At 42.6% G+C, this 20203-nt stretch overlaps 1 protein-coding gene across 7 annotated transcripts in view; it reads right to left on the bottom strand.

Annotated features, from left to right (window-relative positions):
• The window catches only part of DYSF (dysferlin), a 233776-nt gene that overhangs the window by 19194 nt on the left and 194379 nt on the right, over positions 1 to 20203 (bottom strand). For all 7 annotated transcript variants that reach the window (XM_008060561.1, XM_008060554.1, XM_008060576.1 and 4 more), the window contains 5 exons: positions 7449 to 7577; positions 6945 to 7100; positions 5429 to 5520; positions 2492 to 2662; positions 1627 to 1769 (listed from right to left, as the gene is read on the bottom strand). In XM_008060561.1, the coding sequence (XP_008058752.1) occupies positions 1627 to 1769; positions 2492 to 2662; positions 5429 to 5520; positions 6945 to 7100; positions 7449 to 7577 (691 nt within the window). The remainder of the gene's footprint in view (positions 1 to 1626; positions 1770 to 2491; positions 2663 to 5428; positions 5521 to 6944; positions 7101 to 7448; positions 7578 to 20203) is intronic.

The raw sequence follows: 20203 nt of genomic DNA, 5'->3' as shown, positions 1-20203 counted from the left end.
GCAAATTTCTTCTTCCTCTTTTCCACCAATATAAATCCTTCCTGTCTGCCAACACCCACCCCTTCCAGGAAGCTCTCCCTGACTGCTCTCAATTCTGAGCCTCAGCAACCTCTACCCCTATATCTGGCATACAGTTCTCTGGTTTATGTAAGTCATTCTATTAGTAGAAGTAGCTCGTGCTTTTCACAGATGAGAAATCTGTGGTATGAAGAAGTCGCACAGCTGGCAGCAGGGCAGCTGAGATCACATGCTCACCTGGAAAAGGAGCATGACTAGACACGAACATCCCTTTCCTGCCCCTGGTGCCTCCCAGCTTCAGCCTTCCTGCCGGAGGATGGGTCAAGGTGCAGGTGGGGAGAAGACATTGGGTAGTCCTGACCCTGAGATGCCTGGTTGACCAGCCAGCAACATGAACTTGGAGGCCTTGCTGGGGGTGTGGGGGGGGCAAGTACACACAGGCACATGCACCCAGGTATGCCCACGCACACCAACATGGACACATGCACACATGTTCACTCATCAGAACTTCCCTGCCCATCTCAATAGGGGCCCCAAAGGAAGAGGCATGGCACTACAGAAGGAGCACAGGGGCAGGGGCCTGGCTCTGCTCTTAGCTGCTGGGTAACTTTGGGCAGGCCGTTAACCACTCCTGGCCTCAACAGCCTCATCTGTAAAAAAACAGGCAGATGTTGGACCTTGCCATCTCTAGCTTTCTGGCTTTTGTTTCCTACGACTTTATGACCACGAGCCCTGGTCCCTGAGCTAAAGCCACTCGCAGACCAGCAGAAGGAAATGAGACAATGCCGAAAACAGATGCACGTTCCATAGGAAAGGAGAATGGGGAGTGCAGGGGTGCCGAATGGCCGAGCCAGGCTCAGCCATGACCTGGGAGAGTCAGGAAAACAGAACACGGAGGAGGAGGGGTGGGGGATGGGGCATCAAAGCCGTCATTTCCCTTTTATAACCTCGGCACCAGCTCTGACATCAAACATCTATGAAGCAACCAGGAGGTGAGGGGCCAGCTGGGCCCATAAACACCTCCGGGGAGTCTGAGCTGCTCTGGGTGGGTGATGCAGGCCTGTGGGCATCTCAGACACACGGAGAGCACGTGGTAGGAGTCTCGGCCAGGATCAGGGGACCAGGACCAGGGGCAGGGGTAGGGGTAGGGGTGTCACAGAGGCTTCTGGTGCAAGAGCTGCAAGTGGGGGCTTAGAAGGTACCATCAAGGTCAAGTGGCCTGCCGTGCGATTCAAGTAGAAAACTGTTTCTCAAAAGTGGACTGTACCCTAAACTCCAACCCAAAGCCAGGAGACTGATCCAAACCCTGACCCCAACACTGGCTTCAGACTCAGCCCTATGCTTGTCCTCATGTGGGCCCCAACTGGCCTTGGACTGGCTCTGACCTTGGCCCTCCTCTGACCTCTCATTTCGCATGGTATCACAGGTAAGTGCTGGTCCCCAAAGTACCCAGTGCAAGTGTAGCCCATCTCTGCTGTCCAGGAGATAACCAAGCCCACAGCCTGCTGACGTGGGTTATGTCCCTAGGGCCCTTTATGTTGGGAGAGGGCCTGATGTGACAGGAGGAAGAAGAGCCCACTGTGGTCTGGGGGTCACATAGCATCTCACCTATCTCTTCAATGGTGTATTCTTTATCCTGGAACATCACACGGTCATTCCGGTACACTGGCGCCTTGGCTCTGCGCTGCTGGCAGAAGAGGTGGAGGAGCTGGGAAGGGCGGAGCTGGTCCCGCCACTGGTTCGGTCCGGAGCTGAGGCCCAAGCACAAGACAAAGATGAGACACTCCAGGGACATGGACGAGAGCGGGGGGCGTCCAGTGACCTGTGTACCTCCACACACAGCATCACCCATTCTTCGCTTCGGCAGTGGACACCCCGTTTGATTGCTTATCACGACTGGGCATCCCCATTTTACAGAATAACAAACTGAGGCCCGGAGAGAAAAGGACTTGTTTAAGTACACATGGAATTACAACATAAATGCTTCTACTTTAGAGTTAGAGAATCACACCCAAACACGACTCATGTTGGTAGGAGGAGGGGAGCTGTCTACACAAGTTCTTCTGACATAACCATCACAGCATCCCTCTTCAGGCCCAGCTGTCCCACACAGGCCCCATAAGTCTTGCCATGTGTCCCCTTCCTTCCTTCCTTCCTTCCTTCCTTCTCTCTCTTTCCAAGTGCCCAGCCCTCCACAGACCCTCTGTGGTGTATTAAAGAGAACCGAATGATAACAACGTGACAAAGAGCCAGGTTCTTAGAGTCAGACAGACAGGTTCAAATACTAAGCCCATCACTATACAAGCCATAACATCTCTTAGCCTCAGTTTCCTCATCTGTGGAGTGGGAAACAAGACCCCCCACTGGATTCGATGAGGGAATGCTTAGGAAGTGCTCAGCCCGGGGCTGGCACAGAAGTGCTCAGAAGACGGTGATTTGTTGTCAGAGAAGCAGCCAGCCCCGGTGCACGTACACACAGTAGGTCTGTGGAAGTCCACAGCGAGCCCCAAACTTGGACAGCAGCCTGTTCTCCAGGTCGATGACCGTCTCACCGATCTTTTCATCCTTGGAGAGAAGGTCATAGTCATAGAGAGTGATCTTCAAGTCCTTCTCCAGAGGCAGAGTGCAGGTGAGCTCAAACATCCTGTAGGAGGGACAGATGTCAGGCTATCACGGGCTCCCTGATGTCACTGACACGGGGAGACTTGGGGGAACGGCAAGGAAGGCAGGAGCTCGAAACTGCCCCAGGGAGTCCACCCTCCTTGGGCAGACGCTCTTACTTCACACCACTCATGCCACTGCTGTCCTGGGCTCGTGCGTGTGTGTGTGTGTGTGTGTGTGTGTGTGTGTGTGTCTTTCTCAAATAAGCTGGTCTGGGCACACAGCAGGTGCCTCCCTGATGGACCACAGAATGAAAGAATGAATTTGAACAGAATCTGAAAACTGATGTTTCCACCTTGACACCAGGAGACAAGAGATGTGAAATTCCAGAGCTTTAGAATTTACCAAAGGAATGGCCTGAAACCCACTTTCTGGACCCTTGGGGCTCACACCTACTTCTAGGGTGAGATGGAGGAAAGATTTGTGAAAAGATGTCTTTGGAGAGCACTCCTGCTCTATCCGAGACCCTCGCCTACCATGGGCATCAAAGGTGGAAGTGTTCTCCCCTCTTCCCTTGAAGTGAGCTCCCTGTCGGCAGGAGACACAAGTCTGGCCCCTGCTCATGACCAGGGAAACTAAAGCAGCCTGTGGAAGATAGGAGGAGAGCAAGAGCCACATCTGGAAGGAGCTGCACGCCCAGTCATGGCTAGGCATGGAACGTAGTGACTTCCAGGGATGAGAAGGGCCGCCACAAGACCAGACTGGAACTGCTCTCAATTCTGTCCCTTGGGGTCTCCAGGAGGTTCCAACAGAGACTGTAGGGTGGATCATACAAAAACTGGGGCCAGGGGCAGCCAGCTGAAGGACAAAGTCTCTGCCATATCCCAGGCATGCAATGGGAGGGCTAGAAGGGCTCTCTGAGGAAGCTCTGCAAAGCACCCACAGCAAAATACATTGGATTTACACATCTGCTGTCCAGAGAGTGCCTGGATGACAGGGACAGGGAGCACGTGAGACGGCCCCTCTCCTAGCACGAGTCAGAAACCGGGGGGCTAGCCAGAAGGGGGAGGGGAGAAACACTCAACAGGGGAAGAGAGGAAAGCAGGGCCCCTCTTTCCCTCCACACACAAACCAAAGTGACCCTGGCTGGAAGAGCCATCAGGGAGCTCCTGATCACACATGAATGGGCATTCTGGTGACAGCCTGAGACTATAAGTTTGTGGCTTAACATGGCTGAGCTCAATGTGAGCAGAAAAGCCACCTGCCTGCCAGTTTCCACTGGAGAAGGAGAAGGTAAACCCACAGGATACTTGCTTACAGGGTACTAAGAGATAAAAACAAAGCTGGGCTTGGATTTCATCTCATAAGCTGCGCTTGTCCAACACAAGGGTCACAGAGGAAAGAGTTTCTGCTGAGATGTGAGGGAGGCTTGAAGCACCAGGCAGACCAGCTTGGCTGGGATTTCAGAGAGATGGAAAAACAGAAGTGGGAAATGTATGCTTCCTCACTGGTTCCCCACCTGCCCTGGGCCCTGAGGCCCCCCACCCCTCATGGGTCAGGCTGTTCACTGCCCCATCCCCATCAGCCTGAGGTTCTGTGCCAGCTCCGGTGCTCACCCAACACAGGTGCTCTCTCCCACCCACCACCTCCCTCCAATTCTAGCTTGGTGGGGGCCCATCACTGGCCAGGACCATTCCCCTTTAAAAGCTGCATTTCCCCAGAAGGATGGGGTACTCACTGCAGGCTGAGCAGCCACAGCTAACTTAATAGACAATGGTTTATGAATTGATGATACTGGAACACCAGGCACTTTCTCCTACAGGTGTTAGAGAATAGTTGCCAATCGCCCTCTGCACGCTCCCTTTTCCAGCCTAAATGAGCTGACATCCAAACAGCAATTTAGGACACCTGGGAGCTGTCCCCATGCAGGGGGCATTGATTCTTCCTTTCCTTGTTCTCAGATTTCAAGAATCATTTTACTGTTTGGGGGCTACATCCTTCTTCTAGCATAGGATACTCACAAAGAATAATTACTACATGCACTGTGGCTTACTGGAGCAGATCCTGGACATTAGTAAAAGGATATTAGTGGGAAAGCTGGTGAAATTCTAAACAAGTCTAGAGTTTGGTTAATAGTAATACACCTATGTCAATTTCTTCATTTTGATAAATGTACCATGGTTAGTTAAGATGCTAACAGTGAGGGGAATTGGGTAAAGGGTTTATGGGAACTCTGTACTGTACTTTGTAACTTTTCTGTATATTTAAAATTATTCCAAAGTAAAAGTTCATCTTAGGCCAGGTGTGGTGGCTCACGTCTGTAATCTCAACATTTTGGGAGGATGAGGCTGGAGGACTACTTGAGCCCAGGAGTTCAGAGACCAACTTGGGCGGCATGGTGGCATGCAGCTGTAGACCCAGCCAGCTACTCAGGAGGTTGAGGCAGAAAGATCACCTGAGCCCAGGAGAACAAGGTTGCAGTGAGTTATAACTGTATCACTACACTCCAACCTGGGAGACAGAGTGAGACCCTGACTCAAAAAAAAAAAAAGTTCATGTGGAAAGAGAATTAGCAAATGCATCTTCTAGGCTTCCATGTAGATTTCTGATCTTAGAGGTAATCATTTGTGTTTAACTAGGAGCCTCTGCCAGGACTCAAGCCTGGAGCACATAAAGAGACACAAAATTTAGGGAATACAGCTTTGCTCCAGGTGATAGGGACTTTCCAGTGGTTGCCACACCTCCCCACTGGACCATAGGTTATCCAAACTAGGTCTTCCACGCCAAGACCCAAGCTGTCTCAACTTACTTTCCAAACACAGGCTCCAGGGTGCAGGGGATGTAGTTATCCTGGTCACTCACTGATTTCTTCCCTATGGAGATCTTGATGTAAGGGTCACACTGGAGGAGGAGACAGAAATACCTAAGTGAAATCACTTTTCACCAGGTCATTGGGGCTTCCAGAGTCTCCTGCCTCCCAATGGGATGAGGTGGCCAGCCATGAGGATGCTGTTGTATGGACTGTGTTCTTCCAGGCCAGAGGCGCCAGGGCACACCACGACACACCACTTGGCCCCTGACTTAGGCTTCTCGCCTTGCCCTCAGCACTGGAAATAGGGTGCCCGAATCCTACACATTCCCAACCCATCACTCCATTGACAGAGGTGGGTGGGAGCCAGGCCCATATCCTTAGAAACACAACAGGCTGTATTACATATACGATAAGTCAGTCTAGGGTCCTCTCTACCGCCTCTGCTTAAGCATGTGGAAGGGAAGAGGGATAGTCTGGCAGGGAGAAAGCTTCAAGAGTAGAAACCAGCCCGCTGGCCACAAGCACGTCTTGGAGGCCATCAGTTTTGCCAAGGCTGAGGACCACTCCATTCTGCCCTATGATCTCATGACTTCACACCCTACCGAGCTACAGAGGTTGGATACCAGGACTCTACCCACCACCTTAGGGACATACGCTAGGCCTTAACCTGTCTAAGGAAGTGACAGAGCTCCCTAGCCTCATGCCTCTAAATCCAATTATCTCCCACTCCAGCTTCTATTCTTTCCTCTTACTGTCTCTTCCCAACTTTACTCTGTCCCCTGGCCCTGTCATCTTCCTGTAACTCCAGATTCTTCCCCTCCTTCAAGTCTTCCCTTTCCATCTCAGGCCAGGAGTAGGAGAAGACAGCTGAGGTGCTTGTCTTGGACACAGAATTTAAGAGAGGGCCAAAATACTCCATTATCAAGATAAACAATCTTTTAACAATTAAAATCAGTGCTAATAGTCTATGATGAACAAAAGATCAAAATTTTAAATAAAGGCAAGATAAACATTACTGGCTTTTCCTTTTGCCTCTGGCTCCGCCATGGTCAGGCATAGCACTTACAAATTCTGTTCCTTCATGCCTCCCAACTTACCACTGAAAGTCCTACCAAGCCCAGTACCAACCCACACCTTCAATTTTACTTATCTTTATGCATTATCCCTGTTCTAAACATACATTAAGCAATCTTCTTTTAAACTTTTGCTTATGCTTTTGACCCCTCTTAAAACACTGTTTTCCTCTCTTTTGGACTATCAAAACCCATCTGTCCTTGAGAGTCCCATTCCTTCCAGGAACCGTTCCCCATTTTTCCAAAATCCTGTACTGACTTTGGCCTCCCTTTTAAAACGTAGTCTTTACTAGAACTCCACTAGTCACAGCTCAGTATGTGTGTGTCTGGTTTCCCGGCTTCCTGCGAAATCCCTGAGGCAGAGACGGTGTCCAGATTCTGTAAGCCATTTGTACGTGAACCTGCTAATCTAGGGGAGGTGAGGACTCTAGGAATGTTACCTTCCCATTGGGATCCTTGGGCTGCAGGCCAAATGCTCGGACAATGTAGATACGGACCAAGCACTCCTGGGGTCCCTGGGCAGCCAGCTGGTGGAACTGCCTTGGGGGTAAGGGGATGGCCGGGTCTTCTGGGAGGGGATAAATTTTGAAAAGGCCCTGAAAAGAACAAAGGGTTCACTTCCATGTTTATCATCATCACCAGCACAATCACTGTTATGACCATTACGCTCATCTCTACCATAGTCATCACCACAGGGATCACCAAGCTCAGCGCCATCCCACAACCACCATCAGATGCTGCATGAGCAGCATCACCATCACCATCACCATCTCCATTACCCACGTGGACACCAACATCAACCCGGGGTCCCCGCTGTAGTTACTATCTCTCGCAGTCACCATTGCAGTTACTACCTTCACGTATGGCTGCAACACTACAGTCTTAGGCCCACTGGCCTAAATGCTCACTGTACAGGGGTTAGGGACATGTCCTTAGGGACTTACCTTAAATTCCCCAATAACAGATGGATCTTCCATCTCCTCCTGAGTTTTGCCCCGGTAGAGCTTGAAGGTGTTGCAAAAGTCAGACAAGCCCTCAAAGACCTCCAAATTCTCCAGTTGTGTGTCATAGACCTGCCGTACGTGGGGAAGAAAAAAGGGGACAAGGGAAAGAGAGAAAGTAGAGGGCCAGCAAAGGAAGAGGAAACAGGCAGCGTAGGGGGAAGCATGACAGTGTGAGAGCAAAGAAAGAGGAGGAACAGAGAAAAAGAAAATGGGGAGCAAAGACAAAAACAAAACGAAGGAGTGAAATCAAAGAAGAGGGCAGGGTTGAAGATGTGGAGAGGCAAGAAAGGGAGCCAAGAACAAAGAGGGGACAGGTGGAAAGAAAAGCCCAGAGGAAGGGAGCAAAGGAGAAGACATTTGTTCAGCTCCAGGAGGGAATAGGGTTTTCTGGTTAATCAAATATTCTAGGTACCAGAGAGTCACCAGAGAGTGCCTTTTTTAAGAACAACAACACAAACGAATGAAAAATGGACTGACTTTCTGTTTGAAGACTGAGTCAGAACTCTGGAAAGCTAACAGGTCAGCATTTCAAGTAAAAATGCTCACTGTACAGGATCCCCAATGACAATGGTATACCAAGTCAAGGACATCTTTTGAGTACTGCTTTAAATTGGTTAACTCAATTAATTTACTTGTCTACTCTCAAACAGCCAAAGATAATTTGTTAAAACAGTGTTTTGGAATTGCTTAGGTTTAAACATGCCACGGTTTTTTTATTGTGGATGATAAAATGTACCTAATAAACAGTAATATTAAATAGGTAAGTTTCCAGCTCATTTTTCTTTTTTTTTTTTTTTTTTTGAGTTGAAGTCTCACTCTGTTGCCCAGACTGGAGTGCAGTGGCCGCTCCAGCCACCGCAGCCTCAACTTGCTGGGCTCCAGTGATCCTTCCGCCTCAGCCTTCCGAGTAGCCGGAATTACAGGCAGGCATGCTACCACGCCTGGCCAATTTTTTGATTTTATTGTAGAGATGAGGTCTCACCTGCCCAGGCAGGTCTCGAACCCGTGGGCTCAGGCAATCCACTCACCTCAGCCTCCCAAAGGCTCAGGATTACAGGCTGAGCCACTGAGCCCGGCTTTCTATCTCATCTTTCTAAATATTATTTCTTATTTAGGCCCAGCACAAGTTCTATCTCTTCCATGAAACCCCAATTCAATCTCTTCTGAGAAATATTTAATTATATAAGTGATATATGTTCGTTATTTAAAATTAGAAAATATAAACAAATATTAAGAAAAACATGAATATTGCCTTAAATTCTGATTCTCAAATATAACTGGTTATTTGATTAACATTTGGCACATGACCTTTTGAAAGTACATATAGAGATATAGATAATTTTTTACCAAAATGCAATCACAGGATACAAATAGTGTTATAACTTGTTTTTTAACCTAACAACATATCACAACAATCTTTACAGGTCAAGGAATATACTTTCACAATATCCTTCTTAATGACAAAATGATATTCAATTGTATAAATGTGTCATATGTTATGATGAACATTTAGTTTTGCAGTTTTTCAATCTTATTTTTTAAAAACCAACGACAAGTTACAGGAGGTTTAAAACTCTTAACATGTGCTTTATGCATTTGTTTAAACTCATTTCTATGATAGATACTTCTCAAAAGAATACATACAAGCAGCCAACAGATACATGGAAAAATGCTCAGCCTCACTAGTCATCAAAGAAATGCAAATTAAAACTCCAGTCAGGATGACCATCATCAATAACCCAAAAAACAACAGATGCTGGAGAGGATGCGGTGAAAAGGGAACACTTATACACTGTGGGTGGGAGTGTAAACTAGTACAGCCTCTGTGGAAAACAGTGTGGCAATTCCTAAAAGATCTAAAAACCAACCTTCCATATGTCCCCGCAATCCCCCTACTGGGAGTATACCCAGAAGAACTCAGATCACTCTATGAAAAAGATACCTGCACACGTATGTTTATTGTAGCATTGTTCACAGCAGCAAGAACATGGAACCAACTGTGTTGCCCATCAAAAGAGGACTGGATTTTCTAAAATGTGGTACATATACACAGTGGAATATGACAGCCTTAAAAAAGTACAAAATCATGAACTTCACAGCAACCTGGACGGACTTAGAGTCTATAATACTGAGTGATGAATCAGACACAAAGAACGCATGCTCTCACTCATAAGCAAATCTTGAACAATTATTGTAATACTATAAGAAAAGGATTGGCAGTAGCAGGAAACTGCCAGGAGTGTGGGTAGAGCAGGCGGGGGCGGGACTGGCAGTAGTGGGAATCTGCCAGAGGAGGGGGGACACACCTCATCAGCAAGGGTACTTGCATAATGCACATTTGTGTACCTAACCCTGAATGGTACCCCACACCTTTAAAATAAAAAAAAAAAAAGAGAAAAATAAATAAATAAAATTCATTCTATGGTAAGTTCCTTGAAATAGAATTCCCGGTCAAAGAGTATGTACATTTTAAGACACTGGATGTGCACAGCCAAATTTCCTTCTGGAAAAATTGTATGGATTTATACTTCCATCTACAGTGCACAAATGTGCCCACATTCCTAGTCTTTCACTCTTTTGCAATTTTGTCAATTTGACAGATGAAAGACAGTAGACTGAATTTTTAATTTGCATGTATTCGAATACTAGAGAAACTTGCATGGGTTTATCAGTCCCTTATATTCCTTCTGCCCATCCTTGTCATTTGTCCATTTTTCATCTATTGGTGACTTTTCTGTTCTGTGGTGATTTGCAAGACCTCTTTGTATGTAAAGATAACCTTTGGCCTATCAAATGTGTTACAAATATTTTGTCCCAGTTTGTCCCATGCCTGTCAATTATGTTTATTTTATTTACTTGTTTGTTTGTTTAGAGTCAGAGTCTCACTCTCACTGTAGCCTCAACCTACTGGGCTCAAGCAATCTTTCTGCCTCAGCTTTCCAAGAAGCTGAGACTATAGGTGTAAGTCATCATACTTGGCTATTTTTTTTTTTTTTTTTGTAGAGATGAGCTCTCTCTATGTTGTCTAGGCTGGTCTAAACTCCTCACCTCAAATGATGCTCCTGCCTCAGCCTCCCAAAGTGCTGGGATTATGATATATTTATGACGTGTTTGTTTAAGGTATGTTTATGTTATACTTATGTTTATGTGTGTTTATATTGTTTATTTATTAGGCCATAAAAGAGATTTCTAAATACTCCCATCTAATGATCTTTTTCCTTATAACTTCTGTCTTTCAAATTATACTTAGAATATCTTCACAGCAAGATTATTCAACTCAATTCAATTTGGTACATGGTATGAGACAAGAATTCAACTTATTTTTCACCAAATGGTTAAGCAACTACCTAAGCATTCTATTTGTTTGAACTATTTCTCATTTTCCCATTGACTTGTATCATACAGTAAATTTTACACGTCCTTTTGTTTGTGATCTTTCTATTCTGCTCTATTGATCCATGTATTCTTCAGCAACACCATGTTTTAATTACTGTGGCTTCATAATTTGTTTTGTTGCCTAATATTCTTCCTGATGAAATTCTAAAACAGGAGTCCCCAACCCTGGGACATGGACTGGTACTGGTCCGTGGCCTGTTAGGAACTGTGCTGCACAGCTGGAGGTGAGCCGCAGGCGAGCCAAAGAAGCTTCTTCTTTATTTACAGCAGTTCCCCATTGCTCATATTACTGCCTAAGCTCAGTCTGTCAGATCAGCCGCGGCATTAGAGTTTCATAAAAGTGCAAACCCTATTGTTCACTGAGTATGTGAGGGATCTAGGTTGCAGCCCCTTATGAGAATCAAATGCCTAATGTTCTGAGGTGGAGCTGAGGCGGTGATGCTGGTACTGGGGAGTGGCTGCAAACACAGATTAACATTAAAAGTGAAGTTTGACTGCACAGAGACCATAATAGATCAATTGTTTGTAGACTCATATCAAAACCCTACCAGTGAATGGCAAGTGAATTGGTGTATTTCAACTCTACAGTTGCATCTGGTGATAGGCTTTAAGTCAGAATCTGACACTTATTTTTGTCCTTGTGTGGCCCGCCTATTATTTTTTATTTACCACTTCTGTCCATGCCTCTTTCCTGCATTGCTCACTTGTCTCAATCACAGTTTTGGTAAGCCCACAAGCTGACCCTAGCTAAAATGAGTAAAAATCAAAGGTCACTGGAGAGCTTCTTTGAAAAGGGGGAAGCCGGGCTCAGGGCTCAGCCTGTAATCCCATGCTTTGGGAGGCTGAGGTGAGTGGATTATCTGAGCCTGTGGGCTTGAGACCTGCCTGGCCAACTTGGTGAGACCTCATCTCTACAATAAACCGAAAATTAGCCGGGTGTGGTAGCGCGCGCCTATAGTTCCGGCTACTTGAAAGGCTGAGGCGGAAGGATCGCCGGAGCCCAGCAGGTCGAGGCTGTAGTGGCCGGGAGCAGCCACTGCACTCCAGTCTGGGTGACAGAGTGAGACTTCAACTCAAAAAAAAAAAAGAAAGAAAAGGGGGAAAGACCCAATGATGAAACAGAAGAAGACTCTAAGACTTCCAACAAAAAGAAAGCTGCACTTAGAAATTACCAAGAGTCCTAGTTAAATTATGGGATCATTGCAACAGATGGTTCACATTCTCCAAGCCCACTTTGTAAAATATGCGACAACTGGCTATCCACCGAAGCCATATAACCTTCAAAACTGCTTCACCACATGGAGACCAAGCACCCTACATTAAAAGACAAGCCTTTGGAGTTTTTCAAAAGAAAAAAAAATGCAAACATGAAGAACAGAAGCATTTATTGAAGACCATCGCTTCATCAAATGTGTCTGCATGGAGAGCATCATTCTTAGCAGTTAACTACAATGCTAAAGCTAAGAAGCCCTTCCTGGTGAAGAGTTGATCCTGCCTGCCGCTAAAGACATTTATCATGAATTTTTAGGAGAGGCTGCAGTTCAAAAGGTGGCACGTGTTCCTCTTTTAGCTAGTACCACGACTAGATGAACTGATGAAATAGCAAAGGATATTGAGGCACAATTGTTAGGATTAATGAGTCACCGTGTACATAATCCAGGTTAACAAGTCTACTATATTGACAACAATGTTTGGGTTTTTTTTGCGATATATTTTTCAGGAGGATGTGCATGAGGATATGTTATATGCACTTTTGTTGCCAACCAATACCACAGCTACAGAACTGTTCAAGTCTTTGAATGATTGAATATCAGGAAAACTGATATTCAATCATTTTGTGCCAGTATATGCATGGACAGAGCAGCTGCCACAACTGATGGGTTTTTTGGTTTCACTACTCAAAGAGGTCACTTTGGAATGTGAGGCAACATACAGTTTCATCCGCAGATGACAAAATGTCACCTGAACTTAACGTTTTGCAGGATGTGATTAAAATTATCAACCTCATTAAAGTACATGCCCTTAACTCACATCTATTCACATGGATGCAGAGCATACACAACTTCTCTTATACACACACAGAAGTGAGATGACTTTCTAAAGGTAGATCACGGTCCAGAGCATTTGAGTTATGAGAGCTGCTCCAGAGATTTCGTTTAGAAAAAATAGTCACCACTGACAGCACATTTCAGTGACACGGAATGAGATGCAAAACTTGCTTGCTTGTGTGACATATTCAACCTGCTCAACAAACTCTGTCACTTCAGGGGAGAATGACAATTGTGTTCAACTCGTGAGATAAAGTGGCTTCATTCAAAGCTAAACTGGAATTCTGGGAGTGACAAGGAAACATCCAGATTTTTGACATGTTTCAAAATTTAGCAGAGATTTTGAAAGAGCCTGAGCCAGGGTCTTCCTTCTCCTAGCTGTTGCATGATCTCCTATCTCAGCTTTTGAAAGAGTTTGAGCATTATTTCCGAGTCACAAAAGCCCCCGAACAGGGAAGGAATGGATCCGCAACCCATTTGTGAATAAGCCAGGTGAATTGACTTTGTCTGTGCTACAAGAGGATCAACTGCATGGATTGCAAATGACAGTGGCTTTAAAAGTATGTTTGAGAAAACTTCAAAACTCCAAACATTCTAGATTAAAGTCAAGGCGGAATATCCTAAAACTGCCACAAAAATACTGAAAAGCCTGCTTCCATTTCCAACATCCTATCTTTGTGAAGTAAGGTTTTCTGCAGCGACAGCAGCCAAAACGAGATTACAGAGTCGACTAGACATAAGCAACACACTTCGGATGTCATTGTCTCCCATCACCCTCAGATGGGACTGTCTAGTTGCAGGAAAACAAGCTCAGGGCTCCCACTGATTCTTCATTATGGCAAAATGTATGATTATTTCATTATATATTACAATGTAATAAAAATAGAAATAAAGTATGAAATAATTGTAATGCTTTTGAATCATCCTGAAACCACCCTCCCCCCACTTCCCTGGTCCGTAGAAAAATTGTCTTCCACAAAACTGGTCCCTGTTGCCAAAAGGGTTGGGGACCGCTGTTCTAAAACATCAAGTCCACTTCTAAACAAATATTTCTTTGGAATTTTTGTTAGACTTGTATTAAAATTAATTTTGGGCAGAAGAATTGATATCTTTACAGTATTAATGTTTTTTTGTTTTGTTTTGTTTTTTGAATTGGAGTCTCATTCTGTCACCCAGACTGGAGTGCAGTGGCCGCTCCCGGCCACCGCAGCCTCGACCTGCTGGGCTCCGGCGATCCTTCCTCCTCAGCTTTCCGAGTAGCCAGAATTACAGGCACGCGCTACCACGCCTGGCTAATTTTTTGATTTATTGTAGAGATGAGGTCTCGCCTGCCCAGGCGGGTCTCGAACCCGCGGGCTCAGGCAATCCACTCACCTCAGCCTCCCAAAGGCGCGGGATTACAGGCTGAGCCACCGAGCCCGGCTGTATTAATGTTTTTATATGGGGATTGATTTGACCAAGACTTTCAATTTGCTCAAGACTTGTTTTATTCTTTGTAGATATCTCCATATAGAGTCTACATATTTATTGCTGAGTTTATTCCTCATTAAGCTCAAATCTTTTACTGGTGTTGTGAACGTCAATTTTTCTTCCTCTAGATTTTCTGAATAACTGCTACCATCTTGTTCTCCTGGTGGTTCTACTCATATTTCACTTGGCTCTCTTCAGGTAGTCAGTCAGTCACACACAATGATAATTTTGTCCCCTTCTTTCTAAAATGAATAATCTATTTCTTTTTATTGACATCAATATGGTTAGAACACATAGAACAATGTTCAACAATAATGGGAATGTGAGCATGCTGAGTCTTTTCCTTTCTAGTCTAAAGGATCGCCGTACTGTTTCACTTGGTACCTGAATCTATTGAGACACAGAACACTTCCGTAATCTATCATTGATAAGCCATGGATCTCTCCCCAGACCGATGCACTTATGAACACTCTTGAGAAATACAGGTTCAATGTCCAGTATGAAGAAAACTTCCAAGGACATAAAGTAGGATGCTGGCTGTTGGTTTGAACGATATTCTTCATAACATTAAGGAAACTCCTTTCTATTTCCAGTATGCTACTTATCCTTATGACTCATCAATAGATATTGAACTCTCAAATGCTTTTCAATATCAACTAAAATAACCCTTGTTAATTTTACCTGTTGATACAATTGCTTGTGATTTCCTAACGTTGAACTTTTTACATTCCTGTAATAAAGTCAATTTGGCTATTATGACTTACTATTTTACTCTGTGATTAGATTTCATTTGCTATTATTTATTTAAGATTTTACACATATATTCATTTCATAAATGAGATTTATACCTTTGGCTGGGCTTGATCAGATTTTTGTGGAAAGGTAACTTTAGCTTTATAAAAATCAAGGTTTTCTACCTTTTCATTTTTTTCTCTGCTGTGAAATAGTATGTGTAGCACAGGAATTATTTGGTTTTTGAAAATTATCTTCATAATCCCTGAGCTCCAGCTCTTTCTTTGGAGGAAATTCTTTGATAATTTTCCAGTTTCTTTCATATTTTTTGTTGCTTCTTGAGACATTTCTGGTATTTCTCTTTTCCTTCAAATTTTCTCATTTCAAGATTTTCAAATCTACTGACATGGAAATATACTTAGACTTTTCCTAAAATATTCTAACTTCATTTTCTGTACTTTTATATCTCCATTTTCATTATGGATTTTGTCTTGGATTTCTCTACTTCTCTAAATTAGATTAGCTGGAGGGTTATCTATCTTAGTTGATTCATTTCCATCAAAGGAATAATTCTTTGATTTTTCAATTCTATTGTTTCACTTTTCCAAGTACTTATTTCTGCCTTTCTTTTTTCATCCTGCCATTTTAAGGGCTTTTCATTATTATTATTATTCTTTCTAATTTCCTGAGTTGAAGCTTTATTTATTTTATTCCCTCTTTCTGGATAATGAGAATATTTACTTCTATGAAACTGTCTCTGCTAGCTACTGTCTTGGCATTGCCCCGTTTGTTTTTATATATGATGTTTTCATTTTCTTGGCATTCTGATATTCCAGAGATATATATACTTTTTTTTTTTTTTGAGTTGGAGTCTCACTCCGTCACCCAGGCTGGGGGGCAATAGCACGCTCACAACCACCCCAGCATTGACCTAGTGGGCTCAGGTGATCCTTCCGCCTCAGCCTTCCAAGTAGCTGGAGCTACAGGTGTGTGCTACCATGCCCAGCTATTTTTTTGATTTATTGTAGAGATAAGGTCTTGCCAAGTTGTCCGGGCTGATCTTGAACCCGTGGGCTCCCAAAATGCTGAGATTACAGGCTTGAGTCACCACACTCAGTCATTCATTTCTATTTTTATTTGATTCTAGAGTTGAATGCTTAACTAATTTTCTTTCTTTTTTTTTTTTTTTTTTGTAATTGACATAAGTTCTTAAGGCTATACATTTCCTCTGAATGCCACTTTAGCTATAACCATTAAGTTCTAATATGTAGTATTTTATCATTGTTTCCTAGATGTTCTACAATTTTGGTTTGTACTTTCTCTTTTACCCAAGGATTGTTAAAAGAGAGGGTTTTTATTTGTATAATTTTCCAGGTAGAAGAGGTTTTTGAGGTTTTGATCTTGTTAACTAATTTCTCATTTTATTGCATTCCAATGAGGAGTTGGACACCATCACACTTAGTGATCTGTCACAGAAACAAAGAACTGAATACTGCCTGTTCTCACTCATAAGTGGGACTTGGACATTAATTACATTAGCACAAGGAAGGGACCAGCAGTCACTGGACAATGAGGAGAGGTGGGAGGGGCTGCCACACAACAACACAAAGGGTACCTGGTCCTAAACCAGGGCAAATGAGGACCAGTTTTAGGCAATATTGTCTTCCTGAGCATTGACCTTTGTACTATCTGTTTATAATTTGCTTCTACCCCTTTTGTGTGACTTGCCAATGTCAAATAATGTCTGTCAGTTCTATTTATTTTATAATATGGCAATCCGTATCCTTACTCTATATTCCATCCTTTTTTATCCTTCTTCACCTAATTGTTGTCAGTTTTATCATTTCTACATCTTCAATATATATGATATTTTCATTCTTACCTACGAACCTGAACTTTCCATTTGTTTTCATTTGGGATTTAAGGTAAAATATGATCACAACCAGTACTGTGGTCATTGTTTCCCAATTATGTCCTAGTTGGCTAAAGTTCATCTTCTAGGAGGTCCCTCAAGATGGGCTTATAGGAGCCATATTACCTTAGTTCCTGAATATGAGTAACTGGTTGTCTGTAGTTTTTATACTTAAATAACAGTTTAACTAAATATAAAATCCTCAGGTAACCTTGTCATTCCTTGATGATCTTATATATCGTGCCCTACTCTCTTTAGATATTGAATGTTGTTGTGAAGAAAATAAAGCCACCTTGATTTACTTCCTACTTTAAATGACTTAATATTGCTTTTTCTTCCCCCCAAGGGGTAGCAAGGAGCCATATCTATCCAAAGAATTATTTTTTCATCTCTAAAGTATAATAACTATACTAAGATATGTTTCAGAGTTGGGCGATCCTGGTCAGTTTTTCCCAACACACCATGGACTTTTAAAATATGTATATTCAAGCATCCTTTCATTTTAGTAAAGCTTTATTAAACTATTGAATGTGCATTTGTTTTACTTTACTGTTTTGGTTGTCTTCCTCAGAGACTCCAATTATGTAAATGTTGGATCTCCTTTTCCTAACTTCTAGATCTGTCATTTTCTCATTATTCCTTTACAACTTTTTCTTTATTTTCATTTCATTTTGCTTACTTTTATTACTTCTGTTTTATCATTTCTTATCCTGATTGTGTTTTCAACATAGCCATTCTTTCCTGTTCTCTTTCAATTTCATGTTTTCCTCTCTTTCCTGAGTCCTACCAGCTCTTAGTTTATCTCTACTGACCATGCCTTGAGTTCTTGCATTTCTGCTTTGCATTCTGACTTCCCCATTTCTAAAAAGTTCACAGCAAAACATTTCATCTCATTTGCTACTTGCAAATTTTTTCTAGTGGGTACAAATCCTCTTCTACTGGTAAATTTTTATTTATTTGTTTCTTCTTTATTTTAGGATTTTAAAATAAGTGCTGTGTCTTCTTTTTTATTGCTTGTACTAAATGAGTTAAATTTTCCTATATCAGCTATTTCCTTTGTTCCCAACACAAAGGCAGACTGTTTCCTGCAAATATGGCTCATCTGTGATTCTTGTGTGGCTCCACTCTCTCTGCTTCTCTGAACCAAGCCGGGTCTAAGAGGCTCTGTCATTAGCCTGAACCTGTCTTCAAAGTTCCCATATCTATTGTTGTAACAAGGGAGATAACATGTATATTTCATGGTGAAACCTCAAGTTCAGAAACTGTATTTTGAAACTTTTATGAAAACTTTCAAACACACCCAAAAGTAAAGAGAATAGAAAATAAACCCCCATGTACTCATCACATGTCTTAAATAATTATCAACATTCTCCCATTAGGAAGCATATCTTTGCTGGGGCTTTCTGAGACCTGCTATCACTATCATCTCCCATCATTCCTTATAGACCTTCTCTCCACTTACTGCTGAGTGGCCTCTATCCAATCCGAGTTGTCTTTGGGCAGCCCTTACATATATTTTTGAAGTCTGCGGCTTTTACTTGTTTCCAACTTTTCTGAAAATGAATTTTGTGGGTTTGAATGATTTCCAAGAGAAAAGGGGAAAAATGCTGACTTATGCAGCCATGCTCATACTGGAAGTCCCAATAAAATACTTTTAAAATATCCAAATGGTTGAGCTTTTTGTTTAAACTGTGTTATTAATTTCTCATTTTATTACATTTTAATTTGTCTTATATGATTTCTGCTTTTGATAACTTATTACTAAACTAATATGTGATCAAATTTTGTAAGTGTTGCCTGAGCTATAGGAAAAAAAGTTCTCTATTTTTGTAATAATTTTTATTCTCTAATTTAAAGTTCTAACTTTAGCTTCATGTAGCTTAAAAAACATTTACCTTGTTATTCACATCTTTTATTTTCTTATTTATTTATTTCTTGTTCAATTGGTCAAGGAGAAAGGTATGGTAAAATCTCCACTGCAACTTTAATTTCTGTCATTTTGTTATTTTATCTACATGAGATATTAGTTTGTATATTCTTATCCATTTTTGTTTTAAATACTTCTAAGTTTTACTATTCAACTCATAAATATTTGAGAGCCTTTTCATTAAGATATATATCTTTTGTTTATATAAAACACTCTATTTTGTTTCCTTTGCTCTTTGTTTTTGTTTTTGTTTTATTTGAGTCCGAGTCTCATTCTGTCAGCTAGGCTGCAGGGCAGTGGCATGATTATGATGATCTTGGCTCACAGTAGCCTCAAACTCCAAGGTTCAGGTGATCCTTCCACTCAACCTCCCAAGTAGCTAGGACTACAGGTGCATTTCACCATGCACTGCTAATTTTTTTTTTTTTTTTTTTTGTACGGACGAGGTCTCACTATAATGTCCAAGAAGGCCTCAAACTCCTGGGCTCAAGCAATCTGACTGCCTCGGCCTCCCAAAGTGCTGGGATTACAAGTGTGAGCCACCATGCCCAGTCCTTTTATTCATTAAATTCTACCTACTTTAAATTTACTTTCCCTTTTGCTTACACTAATCTTATTCTGTTTGCCAAAATACTGTTTTTCAAAATATTTAATTTTTAGCCATTCTAAGTAGTATTGTTTTAGATGTCTCTTAAAAACAATACAACTAATTTTGAATTTTTGTATAGTCTAAGAGTCCTTATCACTTAGCAGGCAAGTTTGATCCATTTTTACTTATTAGAAAAATTATGTTGGTTCTTTTCATATTGTGTTTTTTTCTATGATTTCTGATGTTAATGCTTTCTTGCCACATTTTTTGGTCTCTATATTTTGCTAGTTAGATTCTGAGTTGCTTTTCCCCCATTCTAGTGATTTCCAAAATGTCCTTTTTCTGTACCCATTGTGTACTCCATCCTCTCCATGTTTCAGACTGCTTTTCCAAGACCCATGTTGTTGGTAATAGTTTTCTTTTATACACTTAAAGAACCAGCATTTCTTCCAGGTCTAGTTTTTTCCCCAAAAAGTAGTTTGAGCACAATTTGCTTTGGACAGCCTATTTTCCTTTAGATGCTGAGAGAGGCCTCCACAGAGAGGTCAAGCAGGAGGGCTGGGTACCAATTCAGCATCTGTATCTGAGGAAGCAGCAAGGGGACTGGGGCCACAGGTCACC

This window comes from Carlito syrichta, unplaced genomic scaffold (assembly GCF_000164805.1).
Source record: "Carlito syrichta isolate Samal-C Ts95f unplaced genomic scaffold, Tarsius_syrichta-2.0.1 Scaffold92612, whole genome shotgun sequence".
Taxonomy (NCBI): domain Eukaryota; kingdom Metazoa; phylum Chordata; class Mammalia; order Primates; family Tarsiidae; genus Carlito; species Carlito syrichta.
The sequence above is the reverse complement of the archived record's forward strand: the minus strand, read 5'-3'. Positions and strand labels throughout refer to the sequence as shown.